This window comes from Phycodurus eques, chromosome 5 (genome assembly GCF_024500275.1).
Source record: "Phycodurus eques isolate BA_2022a chromosome 5, UOR_Pequ_1.1, whole genome shotgun sequence".
NCBI lineage: Eukaryota > Metazoa > Chordata > Actinopteri > Syngnathiformes > Syngnathidae > Phycodurus > Phycodurus eques.
Window position 1 is genome coordinate 30476961 of NC_084529.1, and position 27348 is coordinate 30504308.

Consider the following 27348-nt stretch of genomic DNA (forward strand, 5'->3'; position numbering starts at 1 on the left):
TTCTTTTTTTCAAATGCTTTTTAGAGCATTTCCACTTTTAAATGATATTTCTCGCACTGCATGCCGTTTTAATTGTACTTTAATTTTGTTCTCTTTGTTTTAAATCTTTATAAGCTGTTTTTAAGGAGTTAAAGAGAAGTTAAGAATAGGTGATAACCTCTGCTATCGGCAAAATTCTCAAGAAGCTACATTACTGTTTAAACCGCAGAAGTTAAAGCTTGGGGGAAAAGTTGGGACATAGTCCGAACTTTACATTAAACATAGAAATATGTGATTTTCCAATGAAAGACTAAACTGACAGTAGATAAGGTTGGGGCTTATTTGGTGACGTCTAAAGAGTTATACGGGTACATTGTTAGAAGTTGGTAGGAACAATAATACTAATCCTCAAAAGTCTGTACTGTTCTACACTGTAATCTGGTTTCTGTCTCAAAGGCCTCAAGCCCAGGAAGTGCATCTTCTGTGGAGAGACGTTTGGAACGGAGGTGGAGCTTCAGTGTCACATCACCACTCACAGCAAGAGGTTCACGTGTCGCTTCTGCGGCAAATCCTTCCATGCGATCTCACTGTTAGAAAGACATCTCAGGGAGAAGCACTGCATATTTGACGGGGGCAACATCACTGGCAACGGGGGCGGCACGGGGAGCAGCAGTAGCCAGAACGGCACCCCAAATGGACTGAGTCAGTCGGTCAAAAGAGGAGGGAGCGGAGGAGGTGCCAGTGCAGTGGAAAGAACGACAGTGGCGGGTGCTGAACAAGCCGACCTCCAGAACATGTTGCTGAAGAACAGCGGAGCCGGCGTAGGAGGAGGCCAAGGAGGAGATACAGCCAACAGCCACGAAGCCAGCGGAGGTGAGGAGGAGCTGGACAATTCTGAGCCGATGTATGCCTGCGACATATGCGGAGCCGCCTACACCATGGAGTCCCTTCTTCAGAACCATCGGCTGCGTGACCACAACATCCGACCAGGAGAGGATGATGCTGGTAACCGCTTGTTATCTTCAACCTTAAATCATATTCATTTTTTGGTCAACATTGTAAGGTTCGTAAGTATATACAATAATGTTTCTGGAATGTCAATGTTTACCAAATTACCAGGTTCTCGGAAAAAGAAGGCCGACTTCATCAAGGGGAACCACAAATGCAACGTCTGTTCCAGAACATTCTTCTCTGAGAGCGGGCTTCGTGAGCACGCACAGACTCACCGCGGCCCTGCCAAACACTACATGTGTCCAATATGTGGTGAACGATTCCCCTCTCTATTAACCCTCACAGAACACAAGGTATACTAGTGCTGCCCATAGCCTGATACAGTACAGTATATGCAAAGATTGACAAGACGCGCTACATCTTAAGTGCAAATCATTCATAACCAATATTCATATGCATTTTTGCTTCACTTTTTTTGTTTAAAAAATGCTTCTTTTTTATTTATTTAGCTAACTGTCAGTGTGTATCCATTTGATCCTAAAACCACTCTGTCTGATTCAAAAAGTAAAATCTCCTGACCTAAATGCTTACTATTTCCTGGCGCATCATGATCATGACGTTGTGCTCTACTATCATGACATATTTCTCATAACTTACACTCTACCATTCACAGGTGACCCACAGTAAGAGTCTGGACACAGGAACCTGTCGAATCTGTAAGATGCCCCTGCACAGTGAGGAGGAGTTTATAGAGCACTGCCAGATGCACCCTGACCTCCGAAACTCCCTCACGGGCTTCCGCTGCGTCGTCTGCATGCAAACCGTCACTTCGACCCTTGAGCTTAAGATCCACGGCACTTTCCACATGCAGAAACTCTCCACTGGTTCTGGTCTTGGAGGAACTGGAGGGGGCTCTGGGAATGGAGCAGGGAACGGTTCCGCCTCTTCCTCCCCCAACGGGCAGCTGCAGCATCACAAGCTGTATAAGTGCGCCTTCTGCCTAAAGGAGTTTAAGAACAAAGGAGAGCTGGTGAAGCTGGATGTCAACGGCCTGCCTTATGGACTTTGTGCCAGCTGCATGAGCAGGTAATGAGTAACAACAGTGCTGTAGAGTGTTATAGTTAATGCAACATCCATTGTCTTGATCATTGATATTCTTAATACAAGATTTTCAAATAATGCAGTTAAGTACTAATAGGAATTTGTCACACACTGCCCAGTCGGCTACATACATTACCCTTCAAAGGTGTTGAAACAATGAGGCCAATTCCTTTATTTTGTTTTGGACTGAAAACATTTGGGTTTGACAAAGACATGAGATCAATATGAGACAGGATCAAAAATGCAGGTTTCAATTCTTGCTCTTAAAATCTGGAGTGTGATACAAAACTTAGAACATGACGCAATGGCAGCAACAAACCTTTGCATCCAAGTCAATATCCAGACTTAAACCCCATTACTTAAGGGAGTAACCTGCTAAGTCAAAAAACAACTAAAAGAGGATGGATCACCGTCTGAATGCAGTTATAGTGCAAGTAAAAAATGTGTATGTCCTAATACTTTTGCTCAGCAAGATGCGTAATGTGTAATGCTATCTTCTGAGATTTGTATCAGAATAAGATGTAAATACCTGGAAATAATGGCTGAAATCTTCTCTCATTCTCCTTTTGTTGCCAGTCTCCAATGTTTTCAGTGTAAAGCCTCGGTGTGGTGGCTCACATGGGCATTCATTCAAATGTAAAAGGGATATCTGAGTGTTTCCGGCGATCCTGGACTTATTTTTTGCAGTTTTGCATGAATTGAACATGACTTGAGAAAATCCAATATTCAATTCCATCAGGGGCACTAACGGGCAGAGCCCCAACCAAGGAGTGGCTCTCACACCCGGGGACACGCAGGCAGAGAAGCCTGTGTCTGGGCTCAGGTGTCCCGAGTGTGGGGTGAAGTTTGAAACCCTGGAGGACTTAGAGAGTCACGTGCAGACCGATCACCCTGAGGTCAGCCCTGAAACGAGTTCAGCAGGGAAGAAGGCGGAGGCTTCACCTGCACCTAAGGTGAGTGATTTCGTCCAATGTTAAAATAGTGTGAAAAACAAATGCACACAGTCCAATTCATATGAAAACATACCACATTTAAAAAGGCAACATTGGAGGTGATGTCATGCGGCCAGGGAACTTCCTCCAAAGCTGAAGAAGTGTTACTGCGTTGGACTGCAGCTTGCTTGCATGAGTCGGGGGCAGGGGGTGGTGGTGGGTGAGTGGGGTGGGAGGGAGGGACGGATGGGGGGAGGGGGAGGGTTGCCCACTGCCTCCTGTGGCTGGGGTTTGCAGTGGCAGGATGGGAGCTGTGTGCTCTACTTGATATTGACAGTCAGGCTCCTTGGGACCTGCCGCATGTCTGTGTTTCGGTGTGGTTTTTTTCGTGCTTGTGTATGTGTGTGGGTGGGAGGGAGGCGGTTTTCAGGGACCCCCTATCTTTCCTCCACCTTTGTTTCAGAATAGTCTGACAGCACAGAGAGGACAAAATGTGGTTGGGTGTGTGCACGTGTGGATGCATGTCTATCAAGGTGCAAACGGCACAGACACGGTTTTATTGGCGCCTTTGTGTATTTAAGTGTTTGTGCATGAACAATCGCTGTGTGCGATGAATGAGTCAACAGGCCCTCTGCTTCTTTCTCGCTTTGTTTGTCCAACTGTGTATTATCTTTATATCTCTCCTGTATGCACATCTTCCCTTTATTCTGTTCGTGTGAGGGATTCTGCTTCAATTTAGGATGTGAATATTTATTGCTTAACCCTGCAATAGTTCGAGTGTTCACGAGTGACTTGGCATGACGACAAATATGACTATTGACAAGTAGTTCAAGTGAGCAACACTATACATTGCATACTTAAGTCTTCATTCCATTATAGACTTTGTGTGTTGAGAATTTAACCAAATAAATACCTTTTATTTTGATTGTTTTTCACAGAAAAAGACCTACCAGTGTATTAAGTGCCAAATGACATTTGAAACTGAGCGAGAGATCCAGATTCATGTTGCCAATCACATGATCGGTGAGTGAGGCACATCTTCTCTTCTATGTCAACATTTCCATTGTGTGTGTGTGTGTGCGTGTGCCTGTGTGTGCGTGTTGTGTTGGAATGTGTATTGTGTGTGTCACGTCATTTTGGCCAGTGACAATGAATGAAAATGAATACCCTCTTGTGTTTCTTGTGTTTGTCTAATATTGCCACAATGTTTCCGCTGTGTCAACACAAACGCACGCACACACTCACACTACACACAAATGCATAAACACACACACACGACATCGTAAGTGTTTGACATGTCATAGGTTTTGCTCGTGCTTTAAATTCTATATACACTTTTCCAGCGTTTCCCAAATGTTTTTCGGCTCAAGACCTAAAATTCAAATTTAGTTCCTCCTTGTACCCAAAGGTTTTCTTATTGCGATAAAATCAACATATACTTCACGGTAACTAATGATAAAGAACACAATAGGCATCCATTTACAAAAAGCCCTCTTCTAAGAAATGTTTTGCCTGCTCGATGATCAATAAAATAGCTTCGAGCATTTTACTCTGACAATCAACAACTGAATAGAAATTGACTTGCATCCCATTTTGGGGTTCAACCTTCAGTTTGAGAAGATGAAAGTTGACAATGTATATAAAGACTGCTATCGTTTTCATTGTTGAACCTTAGCAAGCTATAGCCGCACTGCTGTAGGAAGCGAAGCCTGATAATTACTTGATAAATTAACTAAGGTCCATGGGTGTTTCAGCAAAAATGTCCTCAGTGGCTAGAAGACTATTGTTTTGTTTTTTTCTTGTATGAGCTGACCTTTGCTTGAAGACACTAAAACTGCTGCCTTAGCATTTCTGTCGTCATAGAGATTAACAAGGTGGACTCATGATTGGTTCTCAAGGAAAAAAAAAGTGCGTGAAAGAAGCTGTGGGTGTTTGTTGGCTGACATCGCGCAATGTCATCCAGTTATATCTGGAGACATGACGAGAGTTGTAGACCCATTATGCTATGCAGTAACTTTGACTTATTCCGCTGTGATACACACACCCATTCACACACAACCGTACACACCCTGATTCACAACACTCATTAAAACCTAGATGACATCTTCTCATGTCCGTTTCTGTCTTGTGTGGCGGACTCTTTACTGCCTTAGTGCAAGGTTGGTTTCGTTTGGTTATTTCTAGTCTTCTAAACCGACAACACAACCATTGGTCTCTCGCCATTATCTTGTCACTCATAACTTCACTCCTGTTTCTTATTTGATCTTGCTCTGATATCCCCCACCCCAACGCGCGCGCACACACACACGATCGTAGTAGTATTGGGTTAATTAACGTTAATTGTGTGAAAGAAAGCCTAACAGAGTAATTATGACATTGAAGCAGATTACTCTGGGAAGCTTGCACAGTTCCTATTATTACATTTGTGACGTCCCTATCAGGGAAGCAGACCACAAGATCGAATGATGTTGAAAGTATTTCGATGTTTTTTATTGTAGGTTGACTTGGTTCTTTCTGGCTACCTCAGTAGCACGTTATTGGCCCACGTTTGGTACAAGCAATAGGCCTTTTGGTGCTGAAATATCAGTTTTTGGCTGTGACCTGTCACTCAGCAGTGAAGTAATCATGTATTCACGCACGGGTTGTAACCTCCACCCAACAAGCCTGAGTCTGATGAAGAAACTCATGCACACCTTAAGAATTACTTACTAATAATGACTTCCTCCTATAGATGAAAAAAGACACAGAACACGTGTAACTCACACTTGTACATATCACAGCTCTGACGGGCTGTGGAGAAAAGACCAAGGCCGGTAATGTGACTGTCACATGGCTCCATGGGTAATACATGAGGCCCCCTGCGGCCCTGTTAATTACGCTGTCAGATGAAGAGTAGGATTGAACAACATTCGGGCAGATAGCGGAATATGAGTGAGGTCCAGTGTGTCTGTCCAGAGAGGAATCCTCGCGGCTCAAATGTGACTTGTAGGGCAGCCTTTGTGGCTTAAGCCAACACCAAATACAAAAGGTTTTTTTTTGGCAGAAACAGTGTTAAAAAGAAGGTACATTTACAATTAAGTACAGGCAATTCAGAAAGAGCTCAATTATACTTGAATGTCTTTTTATAGCCCCTAACTGCTTTCAAACCAGTTGTTGGTTACCACATTAAAATAGAATTACCCTTATCAAGTGTTTCTACATTCTATTTTTCTGACTACATAGGAAAATTCATTAGATAAGACAAGATAAAATTGAGCATCTGCATGCCAAACGCTGAGTGATTACAATTGGTCTTTAGCATTTTAATGATCATTTTCCAATTTTTCTCAATGCCATTATGAACATGTTTCTTTTCTATTAAGGTGGAGTACAAATTGGTGCTGATCCAAGATTGTGCTGCGCGCTACTGAAAGTTTTAACTGCCCGCCAATACACACAAACACCCACACAAACACACGTACACAGATAACCAAGTCTTTGACCGCACGTTCCGAGTGTTGCATGCAGCCGCTAATGTCCCACTAATCACCTCAGTCTGAATTCCCCAGCATGAGGCCCGACCTCTCATACACATGTAAACACACTCTTAATATTCGTTCCTCCTCTCTCTCTGTAATACACATGCTTAACATGAAGTCATGTCTGCTCCAAACACGCACTCTGTGACCACATACTGAGCAACATGCTCGCTTCCCACTTCTGCGGGTGCTAATCAGTGCAAGTCACCAATTAGCATACTGATTGTGACCATAGCTTTTTGATGAGCCATTCACTCAGTGCATGCACTTTCTTTTCAGACTAAAACCTTTTGCTGACAGTATTAGCTCATTTTCAACAAGGAATCTTTTTTTCGATGTTAATTTGAGGAAGTTTCTCCAATAGTTCACACTGTTCATTTGGCCATAATTTACTGGATGTGGATGACTAGTCTTCAAGTCAGTCATCATGGTAAAATCCTTTGCCTTCTGCCCCCAGTCACAACATTAACAGTACGTATAACTAACCGTGCCCATTCTCTCCTCCGTTCTCCCCAACCCCACCTGCCATCGGGATGGCCTGTAGAAGAGCCCACCTGTCGGCAAGGTTTGTCCCCTTTCTGTCTCCCACTCTGAGCAAGGCAGCAAGCATTTCGCTGCCTCACTGCCCGCCCATCAGCATCTCACTGACAGTTTATGACTGGCTATGCCTAATTTTAGCATGACACACTATCATAATTTAAACCACACTCACTGCATGATGAAAGTACTGCAATCGGGGGCAATGTTTAATTTAAAACGTCAAAACATTGAGGGGGGTTATGGTACTGGACACATTGTGGCAGAATTATCCCGCACGTCCACTCTCCCAATCCCGGCTGCAAGATTCATTGTACCTCCCGGTCCGTACACCCACACACCCGCGCACACACATACAATTCTATTTGGGTGTCCACTCACCTGGATCTGAGGCGTCCCAGTAGAGAGAACACGCCAAAGATGTGTCTTCGGGACAAGTGTTACATACCTATTTTCATTAATGTTCTAACATGAGCTATTCTTACCTAATCACATTCTACTGATAAGTTCCTAATCACTTGGAACTTTAGGGCAGTGTTTTCCAACCTTCTTTTAGCCAAGGCACCCATTTTATATTAGAAAAATCTCAGAGCACACCACCAAATAAAAATGTCACAAAAAGGAGGAATATAGAAATAATGATGATCTACTCACAAATTCAATCAGTGTTTAATTGAGCACAAAGCTGATATACTTTCAGGAAGCTATGACTTATTCTGTTCCTCGTCTATTGTACTGTCTGCCATCCAATGGACAAGCATTTCATCGTTCTGCCTCTCACTATATGTCGCTGGCATGGGTACATGAACAAATTTATGTATTTGCAAGTAGTAAGAACATAATTTTCGGAGAAATTATGTAAAATTGGATCATTGCCTACGACATCCCTAACGATCTCTCACGGCACATTAGTGTGCCACGGCATCCTGGTGGGGAATCGCTGCTCTAGGGTGTATGCTTCCAGGATAGCTTTTTTGCTTGACTTGACGTTGAATGGAGTCGATCCCCCTTTCACTTTTATGAAACCCTATGTGGGAATTAAGCCCCTTCAATAAAACCAGCAGGCTATTTTCTACGTGGTTGCCAATTCAGAGCAGTCAACCTGTCGTCAACCAGTCTATTAGCCTGCAGTGAAATCGCTGATGCGCTTGACTAGTAATGTCTGTCTAAGCAGCCATCCTAGTGGCGGTTGTAGAGCTGGTGTCTCCATGCTTCATTGTCCTCTGTACATCACCTTCTTCTTACACTTGTGCTTGAATACACTGAACAATATACTGTGTATTTGTATGTGTGTGTGTGTCCTAATAAGCCAGGTCTGGCCTGGTTACTTTGTGTCGCTGAAGACTTAATGAGGCGCGTAAGAAGCTTTTAGAGTGAAAGGAGGTGGATAATGTGGTGCACGGTTCATTCATGTGCGTCTGTGTGTGTGTGTGTGTGTCTGCGCATGCGTGCGTGCATGTGTGTGTGTCTGTGCTACTGACCAAACACATTGGTGTTTTCTTCTGCCCTGCCGCACCTGAACTAATAAGCCTTAGACTAATCTGCCCTTTTTTTCTCTTGGTGTGTGACTTCACTAATGCTCTGTACTTAAGAAAACACTTTGGCTCACCAGTCTTACACGAAATTGATATCACAACAAGCATGGGGAGATTTGCCAACGTTCCTCAACAGCAAGTATCAAAGCTTACTAAAGTCTTAAATAAACTGGAGGGAAAAAAAGGTACTTAAGGAACATGGCTAATCCCATCAGAGGCACAAGCGTCCAGTCTGAGAGACTTTGAAACACCACAGGAAATGTCTCTGTGGATGTGTTTAAATTAGTTGTTATTTCTTAGAAGATGGAAGCATTAAAAGCATTTTACACACTGACCCCCAATTGCACTCACTGCGGCAGGCAATTAATTGAGAGGTTTAGGATGTAACATTTTCAAAACGCCCGACATTCTTGCTAAAGTCGCCCCAACACTCGGAGGTCTAACTGTCGTTATGTGTGGTTGTGTTATCTTTTGATGGTCTGTGTCGTGATAGTATGAACATAGGAGCAGATGACAACCCCCCCCCCCCCTTTCATGTCTTTCATCCGTTCCGCCATCATCCATGTATCCATCCTTCCGTACGTCCCTTCCTCCCTTCTTCCGTTCTTCCCTCGCCACCTGGAGCCAGCGAGCCGTGACACCAGAGGGAGGGAGGGAGGGAGGGAGGGAGGGAGGTAGTGATGATGAAGGGACAAGGGACTGGGAAGGGAGGATCACAGAGGGCCAGATGAAGGGGAGAAGAAAGATGGGGAGGATGAAAGATGAGATGATCATGGGACTGATTGTAAATTAAATAAGATCTGAGATTCTGCTGTGAAAAAAATTGCCATCTTGATGATATATTTATCGTTAAGTGTGTTTAATTCACTCTTGTGTTTAAAATGTTTGACTACAAGAAATGGTCACTTGTACGTTGACCCATATGCACTTGATCTGTGAGTGTCAAGATAATTGCTAGCATTAAAAGTAAACTGGAACTGTAGCTACACTGGTAGAAAATAGTTTTCGTCAGGCATTAACACCTATGCAGCGTTATAAGCATCTACATTTGTGTGTTAGCGTGTGTGTGCGTGCGTGCATGTTGTGTCTTGAAAACTGGGAGCATGTAGACCCCCCGGAGAGCTCATTTTGTCATCTTCTCGCTTGATTTACTTCTTTCTTCTGCTGTTTATTACCAGTCATTACAAGCTGTTTAGAAACCTAATAGGACACACTGACAAATAGACAGGAGAGACATGAGCGCTAAAGTCAGTGGAACACATAGTCGTCTGGTGTGTAAACAAGAGGGTGTGTGTGTGTGTGTGTGTGTGTGTGTGTGTGTGTGTGCGTGTGTACATGGGTACCTGGGAGGATATTTGTACAGGCACACCACTTTTCTAAACTTGTATATAAAAGTAGTGCAGTTTGTGTGACTGATGTCTTTTTTTGCAATACGCGTACCTGTGTTTCCTGAGAGTGTACTATCCTGTATATTTACTGTATAGCTTACTCTAGCTGAATTCCCCCTTTGTATTCTTGCGCTAGACTCAAGCCATCCAGATGTGGCAGCACCAACTGTGAAACAACAATTACACACACACACGCACGTGCACAAAACATGCTGTCGCTCTTCTCCTTTGCTAAGCGCTTCGCCTTTTTGCGCTCCATAAACAGAGGCCAAGCAACAATTACCTTGCTGCTTAATTTGCTAACTATTTTGAATTCATTTTCTGCCATGACAGGCACATCTGTCACAGCTGGTAGGGAGTCACTGTGTGTGTGTGTGTGTGTGCGCGCGCGTGTGCATTTGTGTGTAAGAGAATCTGCCTCTATATGCTATTGCAATTTAGGCTTTTAATAATAATAATAATAATACATTTTATTTATAAGTGCCATTTTCGAGGCCCTCACGGACGCTGTACATCAATCAAACAATATATCCATCCATCCATTATCTGAGCCGCGTCTCCTCACAAGGGTCGCGGGAGCGCTGGAGCCTATCCCAGCTATCATCGGGCAGGAGGCGGGGCACACCCTGAACTGGTTGCCAGCCAACCGCAGGGCACATATAAACAAACAACCATTCGCACTCACATTCACACCTACGGTCACTTTAGAGTCTTCAATGAACCTACCGTGCATGTTTTTGGGACGTGGGAGGAAACCGGAGTGCCCGGAGAAAAGCCACGCAGGCACGGGGAGAACATGCAAACTCCACACAGGCGAGGCCGGGGATTGAACCCCGGTCCTCAGAACTGTGAGGCAGACACTCTAACCAGACGGTCACCGTGCCGCCACACTATAAACAGAATTTACAAAAGAATATAAAAGATAAAAATACAGAGCAGTGTAGTTAAAATGATTTGGTGATACGGAACAGGTACATTATGTTTAAATACTGTATGTTTTTTAAATGTGAATAAAGACTGGATGAAGTGCGAACTTTAGCTTCAGTGAAGAAAAGCAACAATGTAATTCTTCTGCTTGATGTCATCTTCTTGTCGTGTGAATGCGACGGGTTAGCAACCACTCCACCCAAAATCATCTGGGATGGGCTCCAGCTCTCTCACAACCCTAATGAGGCTAAGCGCTATAGAATAGGGGGGCATACAGACCCTAGATGCCATCTTCGATTGTTTCCCCAACCTTTGAGTCAAGGCACCCATTTTACAATGAAAGCCACACGACCAAACAATAATGTAGGAAGTACTGAAAAATGGATCTTGTCTCTATGTACTCACAAATTGGCTGGTCCTGTTTAATTAAGCACAAACCTGATAGATAGTACTCGCAGGCAGCAATGGCTTATTCCGTTGCATTCAATGGCAACGGGCAGATACGCGGCATAGGTAGATGAACAAAGATACATTTGTCATTTAGAATTAATTTAGGGGGGGTCATTTATCCACGGCCCCCTTGGTGATCTCTCAAGGAACTGTGTGCCACGGCACCCTGGTTAGGAATCACTGTTTTCTTCTTCTTCTATAGTTCTTATGTAATAGGTTTGATATTTTTGAATTGGAACTACTGCGTAGCTTGGAAAAAGCGGAGACCTCCCATGGTCATTTTTTAACGTGTATTATCAGATTGTTTTGCATGCTTTTATTTGTGTATATGCCTTTTTTAAGTAATAATTTATCATACATCAGAGTACATAATATCTAAGTGAACACAATGGTGACTCTGTATCTTGTAGTCAACATTAAAAACTAGAGAAGCAGTCAGTTGAGCGGCATCTTCATCTGCTGTTGTTTCACTGGACCACTTCATGTTGATTGTAACGTTTTTACCACAACTTTATTGAAATCCTCAGTTCATGGAAATTTGTATGTTTTGTGTCATTCTGCTAACTAACAAATAATCCAAAACAAACTGCGTCATGTAATACCTCTCGTCCTTGTACGAGGTAAAAATAAATAAATAAAGCGGGAATGTAATAAAGGGAATCAGCTTTACGAACATTAAACTGAATGAGGAAAATGAATGAGGGACAGGATGGATAGCACAGAGGCAGGAGGAGAGTGATTTGTGGCAGGTTTTGGCTCGCACTCAGCCCTCTTGCTGAGCAGCTGGACTTCATTAATGGCTGGTGTTAATTACAGGGATTGAGCACACGTACACACACATGCATGACTATAAGTACAGACACACAACTACATGTGCACACTCACACAGACTGGGATTCAGGGTCACCTTGCTAGCGAGCCTTGGTTGAACCAGCAGAGTGATGTGTGGATGGTGCCAGGCATTAATAGTCTTTTGACCATTAAATATTGAACATCTGGCATGATGTCATGTTTTTTAAATTAACTTAGTGAATAGATGCACCAGGTTATGGGATGTTTACCAATATGTATGTTGTGGTATGGTATACTTTATTGTCAATCCTCAATATGTGTAGAACATACAAAAAGCTGAAATTGTACGTTGTATATTTGGGCCATTTGCCAGTGGTTGTTTCACAATTGATCAAGTGTTATTTTACAAATGTGAGTTAAATAATAGTTGTTAAGTAAGCTATCATGAGTGAAGACTAACAGTCAGCTCCAAACAAGCTGTTGATTCACAATGGTCCCATCCAAAATTGTGCTCAAGGCAAGCTTCAGAATATGCTGCAGATTCCATAAAGAGCAGAGGGAGAAATTAGCAGCCACAGCACAGTAGGAGATGGAATGCAAAGCCATGCTGGGAGTGGTTTAAGGGGGCCGTCTTTGACTGTTAATTACGCCGCACAGTATAGGAGATTGCTGGATGGAGACAGAGGAAGAGAGGAAAAAAAAAAACTATACATTGATACACTTATCTGTTGTCGCTAAGCAGATGTCGACCAGGCTGTTCTCTTTATTGCTGTTCAGGCCTTGTGTGACACACACACACACACACACACACACACACACACACATCATCCCGGATAAATCAATGCATTCTGGTTTCATTAATTTCCCATGGTGCTTTGCTCTGGGCCCCCTCGGGTGAGCGAGGTGACATGACAAAGCCAACCAGAGGAGAGAATCTCTTACTTTCTGTTCTGCTGTTCTAAGCTGTTGTTTGAATATTTATTTCTTCTCTTCCCATTTTGTTCCCTCTCTGTGGTCGCTTTCATTATTGGCCTTTCTCGTGACACAGTACAGGGGGACAGAGTTCCGTGTCTATGGGGATGGTGTAACCCGAATTCGTACATAACGCTAATGCAGTAAATAATGTCAAAACTACAGTAAATATTGGTATGAACAAAAAAAATAGTTCTAGGCCAAAATATACAACAGTCTAATCAAAAACATAAGGTACAGCTGTAACCGAGCGTGCCTTCGTGTGCTGCTTGATCTTAATTCTTACACAGCTGAGCAAACTAATTCATTGGGCGTCCCCAAACCTCGTATGTCGGTACCGTCGTAAACTGAGGAGCTCCTGTCCCACTTTTTAAATGTTAAAGTCTGATACAAATTTCAAATCTTATATAAACCATTTTAGGGTTGCCAATTTGAATGCCAATGAAATGTTCAAGTGTTCTCACATGATGTTACATTTAGCCACGAAAGCAAGCCGTTGCACCTCGTCATCAAATCAGTATGCCCACCGAGTAGGAATAGCACAACGTCAGATTTTTTTCTGTCGACACTCATGTGATGAAAGTCGAGTCGACGACGACTAGTTGATGACACCATTATTATTTTTTTCAACACTGTACTGTAGCGTCCCCTCAGATAATGAAAATGGGAGGAGTGGCGGTCGATCGGCAACCTCTGATGATATGATGAACGGTTACTTTCAGCCATAACCACGGCCAAAAATCATTCAACTCGTCTGCTCCACTGCCTGTCTTTTTTTTTTGCGCTCACTCCGTCTGGTTGCACTTGCCCCCACCCCCTGACTCGCTCAGCCAATCAAAGTCTGACTCCTTGACTGCCTCGCAGACAGTCCGAACGTGGTAGCACTCTCAGACCAATTCAGTTGTAGCTACAATACTATAGCTTTGTAATAATCTAATAACCTGTTCATGCACAGAATTTAATGTGGAACAAATACATCAAGAAGAAGCAGCAACTCAGCTCTTACATTGTACATAACATACACATTAGGTTTGGTCGGATAGGTGCCCAGTTAAGTGGCAAAAGTAGCTCACAACTCTCTGTGTGCATCAATTGCCGCCTTGACAAGATCAGTTCAAACTAAATTAGATTTAAACTAGCTGCAACATGTGTCTGGTGTACTGCAAAGACTGCAGAAAACTAGTGGTTTTCCGCCGATTTTCTGGCGTTTTTGTTTTTTGTTTCACAAGGGCATTTGGTAAGGTCGCTAATTAGCAGCTGATGTGGGGATTTAAGCAGGTTGTCAGCTTGCGTTAGCAGGTGCCTAACAGATGCCCTAATGGATGTGCAAAGCACTTGTGCTTTCATTGTATTTGAGCATAGACTTGCATATCTTGCAAGTGACCATACTACCTGTCTGATTTTCGGGTAAAATATTACCTTTATGCAGCGCTACTACTTTGCAGCACTAAGCCCCCCACCCTCGCCACCTGTCGCTTTCTGTAAGGTGTACATGTCGTCACTGTCATCTATTAGTACATTTCAAGGTCTAAACGTCATTGGGAGGTAGTAAAGTTGACTAGTTGAATAGTCTCTCAATCCCTAATGCGTATTCTTTAATTTTTGGATTATGCCGTGTCAATTCATCCATTAACATTTTTTTACAATGTCAGTAGTTTATCCGAAAATGCATCTTCTTCCACACCAAAGTTATCAAAGTTTCCCTTATGGACCTTACTTTACGTGGTGGGACACTGTCATGTTTAAATGAAAAAAAAAATCGGAAGCATAGGAGTGTCTAAAATTGCTTTAGTATGCCGAAGACTGCCTGGCTGGTCCCAAGACTTTAGTCCAGATTTCCTTACCCAGCAACAAATTTCTAATTTCATGTTTTCTATCCCCCGTCATCCTTGCATTTGTCCTGGATGAGAGCTTCTCATTTGCAACTGATCCAGCCTGCTAATGGTGGATGGCAAGCAACAAAAGTGCCCGTGCCAAATACACAAACACACACACACTCGCCATAGCGCATTAGTTTGTACAAACACGGACATCCATCTGGAAATGCGCACACTGAGATGCTCTCTTATGCAGGCTAATACACACAGAGCTGTGAGCAATCCTGGCTAGAGGCACATGGACACACGCCGGTGCGTTGAAACACAAGATGTGTACACATGTATTCACGTAGCACTATACGCTCTCTGCTGCATCACCCCCCGGTGCTACGCTCCCATTCTGTGCTGTGCTGTGCTACCTCCTCCTCCTCCTCGTCCTCCTTCTTCGCCCTCCTCCTTCTCCCAGTACATCTGGCATGCTCAGCTGCCGAGGAGCATCATAATTATCCCGCCGGAGACAGACGCTCACGCAAAGCGTACACACACATTGTGACGAAAGCTCACGCACACTTGTCTTCGGCGATCCACGCTGCTCCCTGCTGCTCTTCGTCACTACCGGGGCTTCATTAGAGTGTGTGCAAGTGTGTGTTGATGCATGGTGCTTTTGGATACCATCCAGATGTTTTTCTTTATAGTTGAGGAGTTGAATGTGGCCTAGATGCAACTGCCCGGGTCCCTTTTAAGAATCCTGCTGCTCTTGCGTATATGTCCTGTCTTGATCGTGTTAGCGTCTGTGTTTGGGTCAAATATTTCCCTCCCACTGCAATTGACTTCATGTTCACACTCTGGTAGCGGCCCCCTCCCCTTCTCAAACGAGCGACAGCACAGCAAATTAATATTTTCGGGCTGTCCGTACCAACAGCTGCCAAATGAATCTGCAAAAACTGACGTCTATGTCCTGCATCTACTGCCTCTAAAATGGGAGTGTGCATTGAGGAAAATTTGTTTTGGTTGATTGTAACAGAATTGAATGTGCCGTTTTTAACGCACCACATACAGTACATTCACACATCCTTGGGGAACGGGTGACGGGATGCGGGTCATAACTGCCCCATGTCTCTCTCGCTTCAGTCTCCCCAATTTTAATGGACGACACCCCACCAAACATGATCACTTTTCAGGGACAATGGTTGCCTGTTGGGAACCTGGTAACCATAGTAATAGGGTGGGTGGTGGGTATTCACATGTCTCTTGGCTGGACTCCTGGGTCCCCGCCTTCCTCTCACCTCTCCTGGCGCCCTGACCCCCACCCCCCACCCCCAAATGCACAATATTGTTTCTGAGTCCTACCATACCTGGGAGTGTTGAATTGATGACCGTCTACTACCTGCCAAAATGTTGGAAGCAAGTGCCAATGTGTCCTTAATTATACCTAGCCTCGCACTGTGCCTTCATCGTATGATTAGTTTTCAGGCACTTGTGTGGGTGTGAGTGTCAGGCTCCCCTATGACCTGCTGTGGTGGCTCACTCTAGTGTTTCGTGTTGGACTCCCAGTGCCATTATGTGCCAGGCTTACTGGAGTGCCAAAAGCAACTGGGCTTTGTGAAAAGTGTCTGGAGACACCTCCCACACTTCTTAAAAATGCATATCCATGCTTTTAGCACCGCAGGTAACTCAAAAAGCAACAGTCGTGAATGACTGCCAAGGACCCAATCATGGAAGCAATTAAGCTTCTTGCAAAGTCCTTTAAAACCTACTCAATTTTACAGCTAACTTTTTCAAACCATTTCTCTGTCGTCGAGCCTTTCCACATGACACTGTAATTTATCGTGAGGCGATTTTATAGACAGTTATGAATTGTATAAATGCAGCTATCTCCCGCAACAGAATCAATTTGCTGTTTTTGTTTTGTAGACCAATCACTACCACGTCATGCCCTTGTTAAGACATCCATTTGACATTTCTTCAGTTATGTAAAAGAGTCACATTTAACAGCAACAAAAGAGAAAAAGGACTTTGATATCCATGCTGGACAAGAAGACGTGAACTTAGATTGGACTTTGTAGGATGTTAAAAACTGAAATAATAAGGACAAGACGCCTGCCAAGTCTTATTGTAATTTAAAAAGCTGTTATTGTAGTCATTGGAAAGACTTAAAATAGAATAATAGACTTTGGGAAAACCCATCTTGATCACTTGTGGATGGCTCTCCTGTAAACGAACCGTTCATCAGCATTATTCAGCCTATCCATCAGTGTAAACAACGTTTGATCTGATTTCCTGTCTAAAGTTTGGACAAATGGCTTATCGGATCAATAACTTCCCACCAGCAATATTTGGTATCGTTGCATGTCCTCCTCATTAACACGGCAGGCTGTCGTCTCCATGGACCTGAATTATTCATACAACCAAACCATCGCAAATATGTGTACCCAAATAAACACACTCACACACCAAATGGGAGTAAGAACTCACCGTTTGCTTATTCAATCTCACTCCGGTATTTGTATTTGGTGGTAAAAAAAATAGCTCAACACATTTCACAGAAAAAAAAAACTCTGACACTGGAAATTCATCTTCACACCGACTTCAGCCTTTTAGTGTGATAACAGTCTATCTATAACAACTTGCTGCAGTAGACAGGTAAATATTTTCTATACTGCTGTAAAAAGCCCTGGGAAACACCAATGGGTGCCTCTTTGGTATATTCCTCGCTAGGAAGAGCAGAGATTGTCCAGTCCCGTTGCACAGAATGCTCTATACGAGGCCTTCTGACCAACACTGCAGCTGGTTTCCCACTGAAATTAAACAGGAGCTGCCTCGTGAACGTGAACATACAACTTGCTTGCCTGGAATAAGGCATGCAAAATCATGTAAAAATCATGTGGTGCGTCACATGCTGATTCACAAGTCTTAAGATAAACACAACATTAGTGTAGCACATATTTCCTTTACACTATCACTCCCACGGTACACAAAATTGCAATAAATGTGCTGTCGATCTGATACACAGTGCTCCATTAACTGCTGATGATGGTATGAGGCTCCTTATAAGTTGCTGCTATGCACAACATATGTTTTAAATCAGTTTGTTCTCAATCAACTGTTCCTGAGGTACACTAACTTGCTACATGTTGCATCAGCTATCAGCATCTTTCACTCCCAAGTCACCTATGCGGCACTATAATTCATCATTTGTTGCTATGGTACGCTGTCCATATTGCAGTAATGATGCACAAGTGCCTGTTTAGTATGTGACAGTGTTGGGAGCGTCACACTCGAGCTGAATCAAGATGAGATAGCCATGTGTTTGCCTGAATGTTTGTGTATGTGTGTGCATGTGTAGGCGGGGGCCAGTGTGCCCCGAGGCACTTGGTCCTTAGTGTTTGCCTAAGGGGGTGCAGAGCGACCCTCATCCTTGCCCTGATCAATGTGCTGTGTGGGAGTGGGGAGATGTGTATACTGTATATCTCGTTAGCAGGAAGCAGAGGGGAGTCCAGGGACTGGTTCTTGCCAAGGGATATGCTTCGGTCCCAGCACCTGGATCTATCATATACATACATATTAACACACACACACGGACCCTGTCTGTCGTCATTTCATTTTCTCTGTATGTCGCTAACACACACACACACACACACACACACACACACACACACACACACACACACACTATGCAATCAGATTGAGTATGCACAGCAATCCCAGTGCACTGCAGTAACACTAAGGTTTAAGTACAGGTTAGGTCATATTTATTGCCAAATGCAGAGTTTACATTTTGTTTGGCTTAATTTTAATTACATTAGCGTATTTAAATTGTGGGGGGAGGGGGGGGGGTAAAGTTTCCATCGGTGTCGGTCTTTGTGAAAATAACGTGGTTTGCACATTCACACCTTACGACGGACTGCCAGCTGCACGAACTCACCAGATGGGCCGTGCAAAATAAGGGGATGTCCGAGTCTGTGTGTGTGGGTGTGTGTTTGTATAGACATATGTGGCCATGCACGTTTAAATCAGACATCGTTCAAAGGTGTAAGGTGTGAACGTGGCCTTTCTCATTCCAAAGGACACAGTTAATTACAACAGCAGGTCCTCCTGCGTATGTCAGATTATGTTTGGAACATATCTGTGGCAGCAGCACAGTGGTTAGTGGTTAGCATGCCTGCCTCACAGTTCTGAGATTCTGTAGCGTTTGCATGCTTTCCCGGGACCTGCGTGGGATTTCTTTTGGTACTCGTGCTTCCTCCCACATTTCAGAAAGATGCATGTTGGTTCAATGAAGACTTTAAATTGTCCATGGCTGTGAATGTTGGTGCTAATGGTTGTTTATCTAAATGAGCTCTGGGATTGGCTGGCTACTAGTCCAGGGTGTACCTCGGCCTCAGTCACTTGGTATAGTCTTCAGCTAACCCTAAGAAAAGCGCTGTAGCAAAAGCACTTGTTGAACATTGTGTTAACATCACATGGATGATTATACCTCTCAAATATACTTTTTCCAGTTTTCTATCATGTGGTACTCATTCTTTAAAGCCTTACTTTTTTTCTTGATTTTTTTTTTTTTTTTTTCCACTCTCCTCCTTTTTCCTCTTCAGAAAGAGCTGAAAATGTGGGGTGGGGGTTTTAGGAGTTGGCAGTCCAACCACTGAAAGCATGGACTCCTACAGGGACTGATGCAGCACACATCCACGCACACATACGTTGATGTATACACGCACACACACGCACGCACGCACACACACGCACGTACGCACACACACACACACACACACACACACACACACACACAAGGCAGTCCCCAAAGCCAAAGTATTTGGGTGCAGAGAGCAGCTGTAAGGCCAGTGGTCTCTTACTGTACTTCTTTGTTCAGCTCTGGCTCTGCTCCACTGCACCTCTCCTGCTCTTTTTGTTCTTTCATTTTCTTCATACCCGAGCTGTCCTTCTCTTGTTCACTGCAGCGTCTTACTCATTCTCCATGTTGAAATATACTTTTTTTGATTTAATAGATGCAATACTAAATTGAGTCCGTTTGGTTTTGGAAGTGATTTCCCCCAAATCCCCCAGTAGTTGAAATACGCCGACCTCTTAATTAGCAATTAAGAGGTCGGCGTGGGCAGAGATTATTGATTAACTGATTGTTTAAAATACTCTCTTTCATTGATCGAACATTTAAATAATCAGGGTAATGGTGACTGGTAACGATTGTCTTTTTAACCCAACTAATATGTTGCCTTAAAGCTGGACTGCGTAACTTACAGTAGTTTTTAAAGGCACCTGTATTAAATGTATTGATAAGGTGAAGTGTATAATTGATTATTAAAGTTCCTAGTGATTGATTAAGAAAAGTAATCCCATCCCTAACAAGAAGAAAGAATGGGTAGTCATCCATTTCTCTTATATTCAATCAACATTTGGTACTCAACCAAGCTTCTCTTTGTCTGCTTTTCATGCTGTGGCTACTGTATGGGTGTGTATTATGTTTTCCTGGGTCTTTGCATAATAGTGTGTAATGCTTTCACACCCCTCAGGCTCAGTTCTTGGTTCAACACACATTTTCGTTGTGCACGTGTATTTTGTGTTGTGTCGTTGCGTCTTAGTCTGCCATGCCAGTTTGTGAAGTAAAGGGATGAAAGGAAGGATCTTTGGTCGCCACAGTGATCAGGCTAATTACAGCAGCTTAAGTGCTTCGCCCATGGTTATCGCACACTGTCACAATACTCCACTGAGCACTTGAGCTTGTGTGTGTGTTAATTTTTAAAGACCATGAAAGCTGCCTTTTAAACCACTCCGCTGTAGCGTGGCGCTACTTTCGTGTTATGCACATACGTGAATGATTGGATTCCAAGAAGCCATCTTTTGATATTATGAGTAATTGATTACTCACCAAATATATTGTAGAAATTGGTATCAGAATGTGTATGTTTGTTTGTCCCCTGCTTTTAAACATCAAGTGGGTTTGCGTCCAGTTTGCTGTTTTTTACCTTCTGCCACTATTTGGTTAGTTATCACGCCACACCGTATTTATTGAACAAGCACGTGATGTCTTTTACGCTTATTGCCACTGCTACTTATCTCAAATTTAGGTGTTTTCCCTTTAGCATTTGTGTTTTAAAATTCATTATAGCAGCAAAGCGTTTTGTTCCTTTTTTCAAAGAATTATTCTGAAGTTAAGCACTTTATTTGAATACGTAATACTTTATTTTTATTTACTGCTCTTATTTTGAAATTCACAGCCCGACTTTTATTTAGTAAATGAGAAAACACACAGTTGTGCTCACATGTTTTATTACCTGGGCCGCATTTGTCAGATGGATACAATTCTCTAAACAAAACATTTAGTTTTGTTTTAATGGGATTCAAATTAATCTGTCAAGCATTTCAGGAAAACATTATCATTAAATAAAACATAACCACAAATAAATTAATGATGGTTGTTGTTCAGTCATCAGTCGTATTTAAAAAAAAAAAAAACTAATATTTCACAAATTCTGCCAGGGTATGTAAACTTATGAGCACAACTGTACATATGCAGTCATACGTACGCCTGTCATATTGGAATGAAAGTGTAAGCTACAACTTTTTCATAGCTGCTAGGTGGCGCTGGCATAGAAAAATGAAAGTGTACACCTTTATCATATCCTCTAGGTAGCAGTGGCATATTAAAATGAACGTGTACCGCTTTTTCATAACCTCTAAATGGCGGTATACATTTATAAAAAAAATTCCCATTTTCCCCTATACCTATGTATAATGCACACCTTTGATTTTTGACATTTTTTTGGGGGGGGGGGAATGTGCATTATACACGAGAAATTACGGTACCTGTGTAACAAAGGTTTTGTGTTCCATAGTACATGTCAGAATCAGAATCGGAATCATCTTTATTTGCCAAGTATGTCCAAAAAACACACAAGGAATTTGTCTCCGGTAATTGGAGCCGCTCTAGAACGACAACAGACAGTCAATTGACAGAGAACACTATGGAGACAGAAAGACATTGAGTGTGTTTATATGCTTATATGCTCCCAGGCTGCTGTTTATCGCTTAGCGAGCAGGAACTAATTTACTAACTGAGTTTTGTGATGGAAGGGAAAGACGAGGAAAAGTGGGCTGGAAAATACAGACTTGAGGCCGACACACAGTTGATTCACCGGAAAAAGAAAGAAGAAAAAAGATGGCAAGGACTAGTTGCACATGTGCAGTGTGGCATGGTACTACTTGGCATCCTATCAATGTGTGTGAGCACAAATCTGCTGTGTTGCTGACAGGGACTTGTCAAGCCTGCTGCCACATTATAAAGAAGGCTGTCATATCACTGAATTCATACCAGCAGCAGGACCAGAGGTGATGGACATTTGCAGTATGATTGGGGGATCCAACAATATGTTGTGAGATTTCTTTTTTTAATTTTGTGGTGTATGATCCCAACTCACGCACTGCACAGTATTGACTGCCTCTATTAGGTTGTAGTGATTAAATTAAGGCAGGGAAATTAAGATACAAACAGAGCAGGTGAAAAGGAAGGAAGATGAATATTAAGTGGAGGCTGCAGGAAAGACAACGGGGAGATAGTGTGAGCGTTCAGTCAGAGGAGGTGAGCAAGGGGCGGGTCTGGTGAGGGAGGTGATAGGGGGAGTCTTGGCTGGAGTTGGAAGGGGAGCCATGTCAGTACTAGCCGATTCTCCTTTCATATTTACCAGCATCCCCGAGGGGCACTGACCCAGAGAGATTTCTCCGAAGTTCACTCTTAATATTGCAAGGCAGTGAGGCGCTCCGTGTTTCGACTGAATCATTTCCGTTTTCCGCAAAATATTTCAGACCGGAATAGGAACACGTTAAACCTTGTTTTCCTGTGGAACCTTTAAGGTTGGACACTGTCTGTAAAATACATTTCAAAGTATTTTTGAATGCGCTACGTTTGTATGCGTCACCAAGATGCCACATTAAGTCTCCCATGCATCTGTAACTAGGTGAGCATGTTGGAAACTTTTTGAAGCAATCACAACGGTTTTCATAAAATTACCCATTTTTCATTTCCCTCTTGATCTTTATGCCTTCATCCCCAGTCCCCCACCCCGCATAGCTCACCATAGCCGCCTCCGCATCACCCCACCCCCACTCCCTCTCAGCGGTCCTCCTGCTCTGCTCGTCTCTCCTCCCTCCATCTCTCCATCCCACCCAGGGAGAGCAAATCCCTCTTTTCCTAGGTAGAAGTGAAGGGAGGAGTGGTGTGGCTTAGATCTCAGCCCCCCGCATCATCCCTTTATCAGACCCCCCTCCTGACACCCCCCTATCCTTCCTCTATGTACGCTCGTGTTAAATTATGTTTTTATGCCGCTCTCTTTCCCACCCCTTTTTATACTGCTTCCCCTTGGCTTTCCCATTACCATTACATTTGAATTCTTGCATTTAGCAAGTCGGTACACTTGTACAGTGGAATAAGATCCAATTGGAACATAAACAACGTTAATAATAGTCTATTGTGTTTTGTGCTGGCAGCACCGCCTAGCCCTTGCATCGTGAGGTGTTTCTATAATTTTGGACACCCCATTTAAACATGACAGCAGCAAAGCTTTTCTTTGCATGCAATAACAACTTCCCCTACTGTGACCTTATCATAATAATTACCGGTAGGTGGGAAATTATGAACAGGCATGGTGATAGTTTGATGGTATTAGCCTCGATGTTAAATGTAGAATCATTTTCCTTAGCATGTAAACACCCACACAGTGTCATGTTTTACACCTTGTTTTTGTCTCTCTTTTGTTTTAAGCATGTTCCCCCACTTTCCCTCTGCTCTGTGTCATGCCCACTCTTGATCCCTCTGTGTAAACTAGAACAACCGTCCTGCCGCCACCTCCTCGCCTGTTTATTTCATTGTTCGCCTTTTGTAGCACCATTGCCGTGTCTGCCCTGCCCTGCCCGCACATTAGGATCCATTTTGTCTGTTCTTTTGCACCTTATTTACATACTATATATGTTGGGTTTATTTTGCGTTTTTGTGCCTCTGCGGCCCTGTTGCAAGCCTCTGTTCAAGGGATGCCGCTTTCCAGATGACTGGCTCGTTTGAGGGAAAGCCTGTTCAAATGAAAGAGAGTGAGGAAAAGATGAGACACAGGTGACAGAGAGATCAGGACAGAACACGTGCACTGGGAGTTCTCACACAATTAGAAGTTAAATTCTGGCTTCCAGCCAGTGCTGCAATCTGGATATGTGAACATTAGCACTGTTTGTGCGAGAATGAATTCAGCATCATTTATTAGCATTCTAAAACAGTGTGCATGTTTTTATATTAATGAACAGCTAATTTTCTGTACACCGTAAGGACAATCCTTCAGTCAGGTGTTGTTTTTTTCCGTTTTAAGTGCTCAAAGCAAAGTCCTTATATCTAGACAAGTGTAAGCTTAACGTACAGTCAGATAAAATGTCCTATGTCTGTTTATGTATGAAGGTGGTTTATGACAATACAATAATGCTAACTCTTTTTTGTTTGGGGGGGGGAGGGGGGGGGGGTTGTCATTAGCCGTTTAAGACTACTATGAAGAGATGCAGTCAGAAATGAGTCAGTGTTTGGCCCTTTCTATTTCCTTTCCTTCAATATACCGATGATGGCTGTGTCAGATTTATTATCGCCTGCCGCTTGGCTGCAAGCTCCGTCTGCCAGTGATCACAGACTAATAACTAATCATTTAGACAGTGTGATTGTTGCATGTCTGGAAACAGCTGATGTTTCCTGGGGTGATTAAACAATGTTCCCTCAACCCTTCATCATCTTTGGACTACCCGTTCATCTCTCTCTCTCTCTCTCTCTCTCTCTGTCTCTCTCTACCTCTGCCTCTGCCCTTTTGTCTTTGCTCCCTCTCCATCCTCTTCATTCTCTTCCTCCTTGTGTACCATCGCTAATCATCATTCTAGGGCTTCCTCCCCAGCTGCACAACATTAGGAGATGAATGCATTAATAAAGCCCACACACACTCTGACGTGAGCACACAGCAGTGCTGACAGATTGGCCTCGTCGTTTGCTGTCATTAAGTGAGGAACACCAGCTCTCCATCATTAACCGTGTGAGTTATGGAGACCTCATCCTGTCGCTGGTGGCTGTGTGTTTATGTACATATGTTCCCTCTTGCAATCAACTTCTTAAACAGCTAACCTACAATTCCATTGCAACATGCTGCCAATTTTTTTTTTGTCTTGAGTTTGTTGTCACATTTCTGTCGGGCCCATTATACATATTCTCGCCACGCTGCACTATTTGCATATCTGTTGTTGACCAATACTGGCCACTCATGCCAGAGTAGCATCTGCCCCACTTGCACACTGACTGAGGAGTATCTGGAACATTTGCACAATCGACATTGTCCCAGATTATCGCACTACTACTCACTTTAAACTGCATACATTCCTTGAAGTCTCTGCGCCCTTTGCACAATGATCATTGCACCAGACTATTACTATATTAGTCATTCAAACTGCTCTAAGTGCTAGAGGACTCTGCATCTTTTTGCACAATTGTAAAAAAATATTAATAATTGTACCGGCATTACCAGATAACTAGCAACCCTTTATTGCTAAGTGACTGTTTTTGTCAATGTCCTTATGTCTGAAAAGTGTTCTCTGTCAATCAACCATTCTAGAGTCAAATTGTTTCCATTATAAAATCTTTATTAACTGCACTGGTCATGCTTTAAGTAACAGTAAACGTGTAAAACTGATGGTGTGGTATTGAATGTCCAGAGGCAGGACTACTGCCTGTGAGGTGAATCTCTTTACATAAAGACTCAACACAACATACTTTATTGTGTTCATTACGTCATTCTTGTTGACTCATTTTCACTTCATCCACTGTAACAGACAAGACAAAGATGTGTGTACCACTTTGTTAAGTTGCAATAAGTTCCATTTCAGTGTAGTGTTCAGTCTTCCATCTGCAGAAAGCGATATCCACTCAGCTGTGTGTCTGTTTATGTGTGTGTGTGTGTGGGGGGGGGGATAGAGAGACTAACAGGAGCTCAATAAGAGTTTGATATTTGACAGCTGATTAAGGAGCGACAGTACGGTCTGACAGGATGTCTCCATGGGCAACATGGGAGGTGAGACCACGAGGAAGGGCTGGGCGTTGGGTGGGGGATGGCGAGAAGACAAGTAAAGAGAGAGCAGCAGTTGTGCTGGCAGGCTGTAGATTAAGAAGAGGCATATCCTCAGATTGTGTATTGGAGAATGAAATGTGGAAAAATAGCTAAAGGGTGCAGGGCTGACTAGGAAAAGTGATAGCATGGAAGCTAATGCTGAAAGAGAAGGTGGAGCTACAGAGGAAATGGGAAACAAGGTGGGAGATGAGATAGGAAGGTGGCTTGCATCCTGCTGCTTATCCTTGAACACTCTTAGGAGGTCTCGCCTTCCATCTCCCCCCGTCTGTCTCCTCATCACACGTGCGCACGCACACACACACACACACATATACATACACACACATACACACACACAGTACCCGGCTGGCACACGAGGGTGCTGTTGCAATTAAACCGCCGCAGCATGGAGCCCAGATTGAGGGGGGTCGGGAGGAGAGGGAACAAGCGTTCCGCGCTGCATGAACACTACCCCTGGTAGAAAGGAGAAGGGAAGGAGAGAAAGGAGAGAGAAAAGAAAGGATTACAAAAAGTGATGACATGCAATTATGGAGTAGAGAATCAGTAATTTCCCCTTTAAACTACTTCACAAACAAAATCACAATAAACATATTGTGGTTGCAGCGTAGGTTATGGTCTAAGAGTCATTAAGATTTCAATTCAATGTTGACAGTCAAGTGTTGTTTTTTTTTTTACACATAATAAATAAATGTCAGTTATATCCTCATTTGTACACGCCGACCAACCACAAATTCATGGACCACTCGCATAATATGATTCTCAAATATTCTGCCTTTAAAAAGATATGTCGCTGTCAAAGAGGTGTTAAAATAACACTACGTTCATTTTTGTGATACTGTTCTCCATCATGATGAAAGCTGTGTCTGAGTCAAAAAGAAGCCCAAAATATGAAAAGCAGCTCTCAGTATGATTTAGTTCCACAGCACTGCAAACTATAACCACAATACTGAACATAGTGTTAAATTAATTCACCGATGGTTATAGTGCTTTGTTCACTTGACCTCCGTGCTGGCAGCATGGATTCAATTCCCCCTCAGTGATGATGTGATTGTCAGTGTGAATGGCTGGCCGTCTCTATGTGTGCCCTGTAATTAATTGGAGAACCAGTCCAGATGTAGTTGGCTATGAACGAAAATTGAAGTCAGCTGTAGGCACTCTGTAATCCTGAATAGGATAAGCAGTAAATGGATGGATGTGTTAAATGAATACTTCTTGGACAGTGTCAAACTAAATTATTACCCATTAATATGATTAACTTTTGTAAAAGCCGAATATTTGACACAACTCTTGTGTTTGGCATTA

The 27348-nt window shown here is 43.1% G+C and overlaps 1 protein-coding gene across 4 annotated transcripts in view; it reads left to right on the forward strand.

The window, feature by feature from the left end:
• Window positions 1-27348, forward strand: part of znf423 (zinc finger protein 423) — a 141855-nt gene that overhangs the window by 75565 nt on the left and 38942 nt on the right. For 3 of the 4 annotated variants that reach the window (XM_061676238.1, XM_061676240.1, XM_061676241.1), the window contains 6 exons: window positions 436-984; window positions 1099-1283; window positions 1604-2016; window positions 2771-2984; window positions 3902-3986; window positions 7026-7046. In XM_061676238.1, the coding sequence (XP_061532222.1) occupies window positions 436-984; window positions 1099-1283; window positions 1604-2016; window positions 2771-2984; window positions 3902-3986; window positions 7026-7046 (1467 nt within the window). The remainder of the gene's footprint in view (window positions 1-435; window positions 985-1098; window positions 1284-1603; window positions 2017-2770; window positions 2985-3901; window positions 3987-7025; window positions 7047-27348) is intronic. The other variant, XM_061676239.1, reaches the window with a different exon arrangement.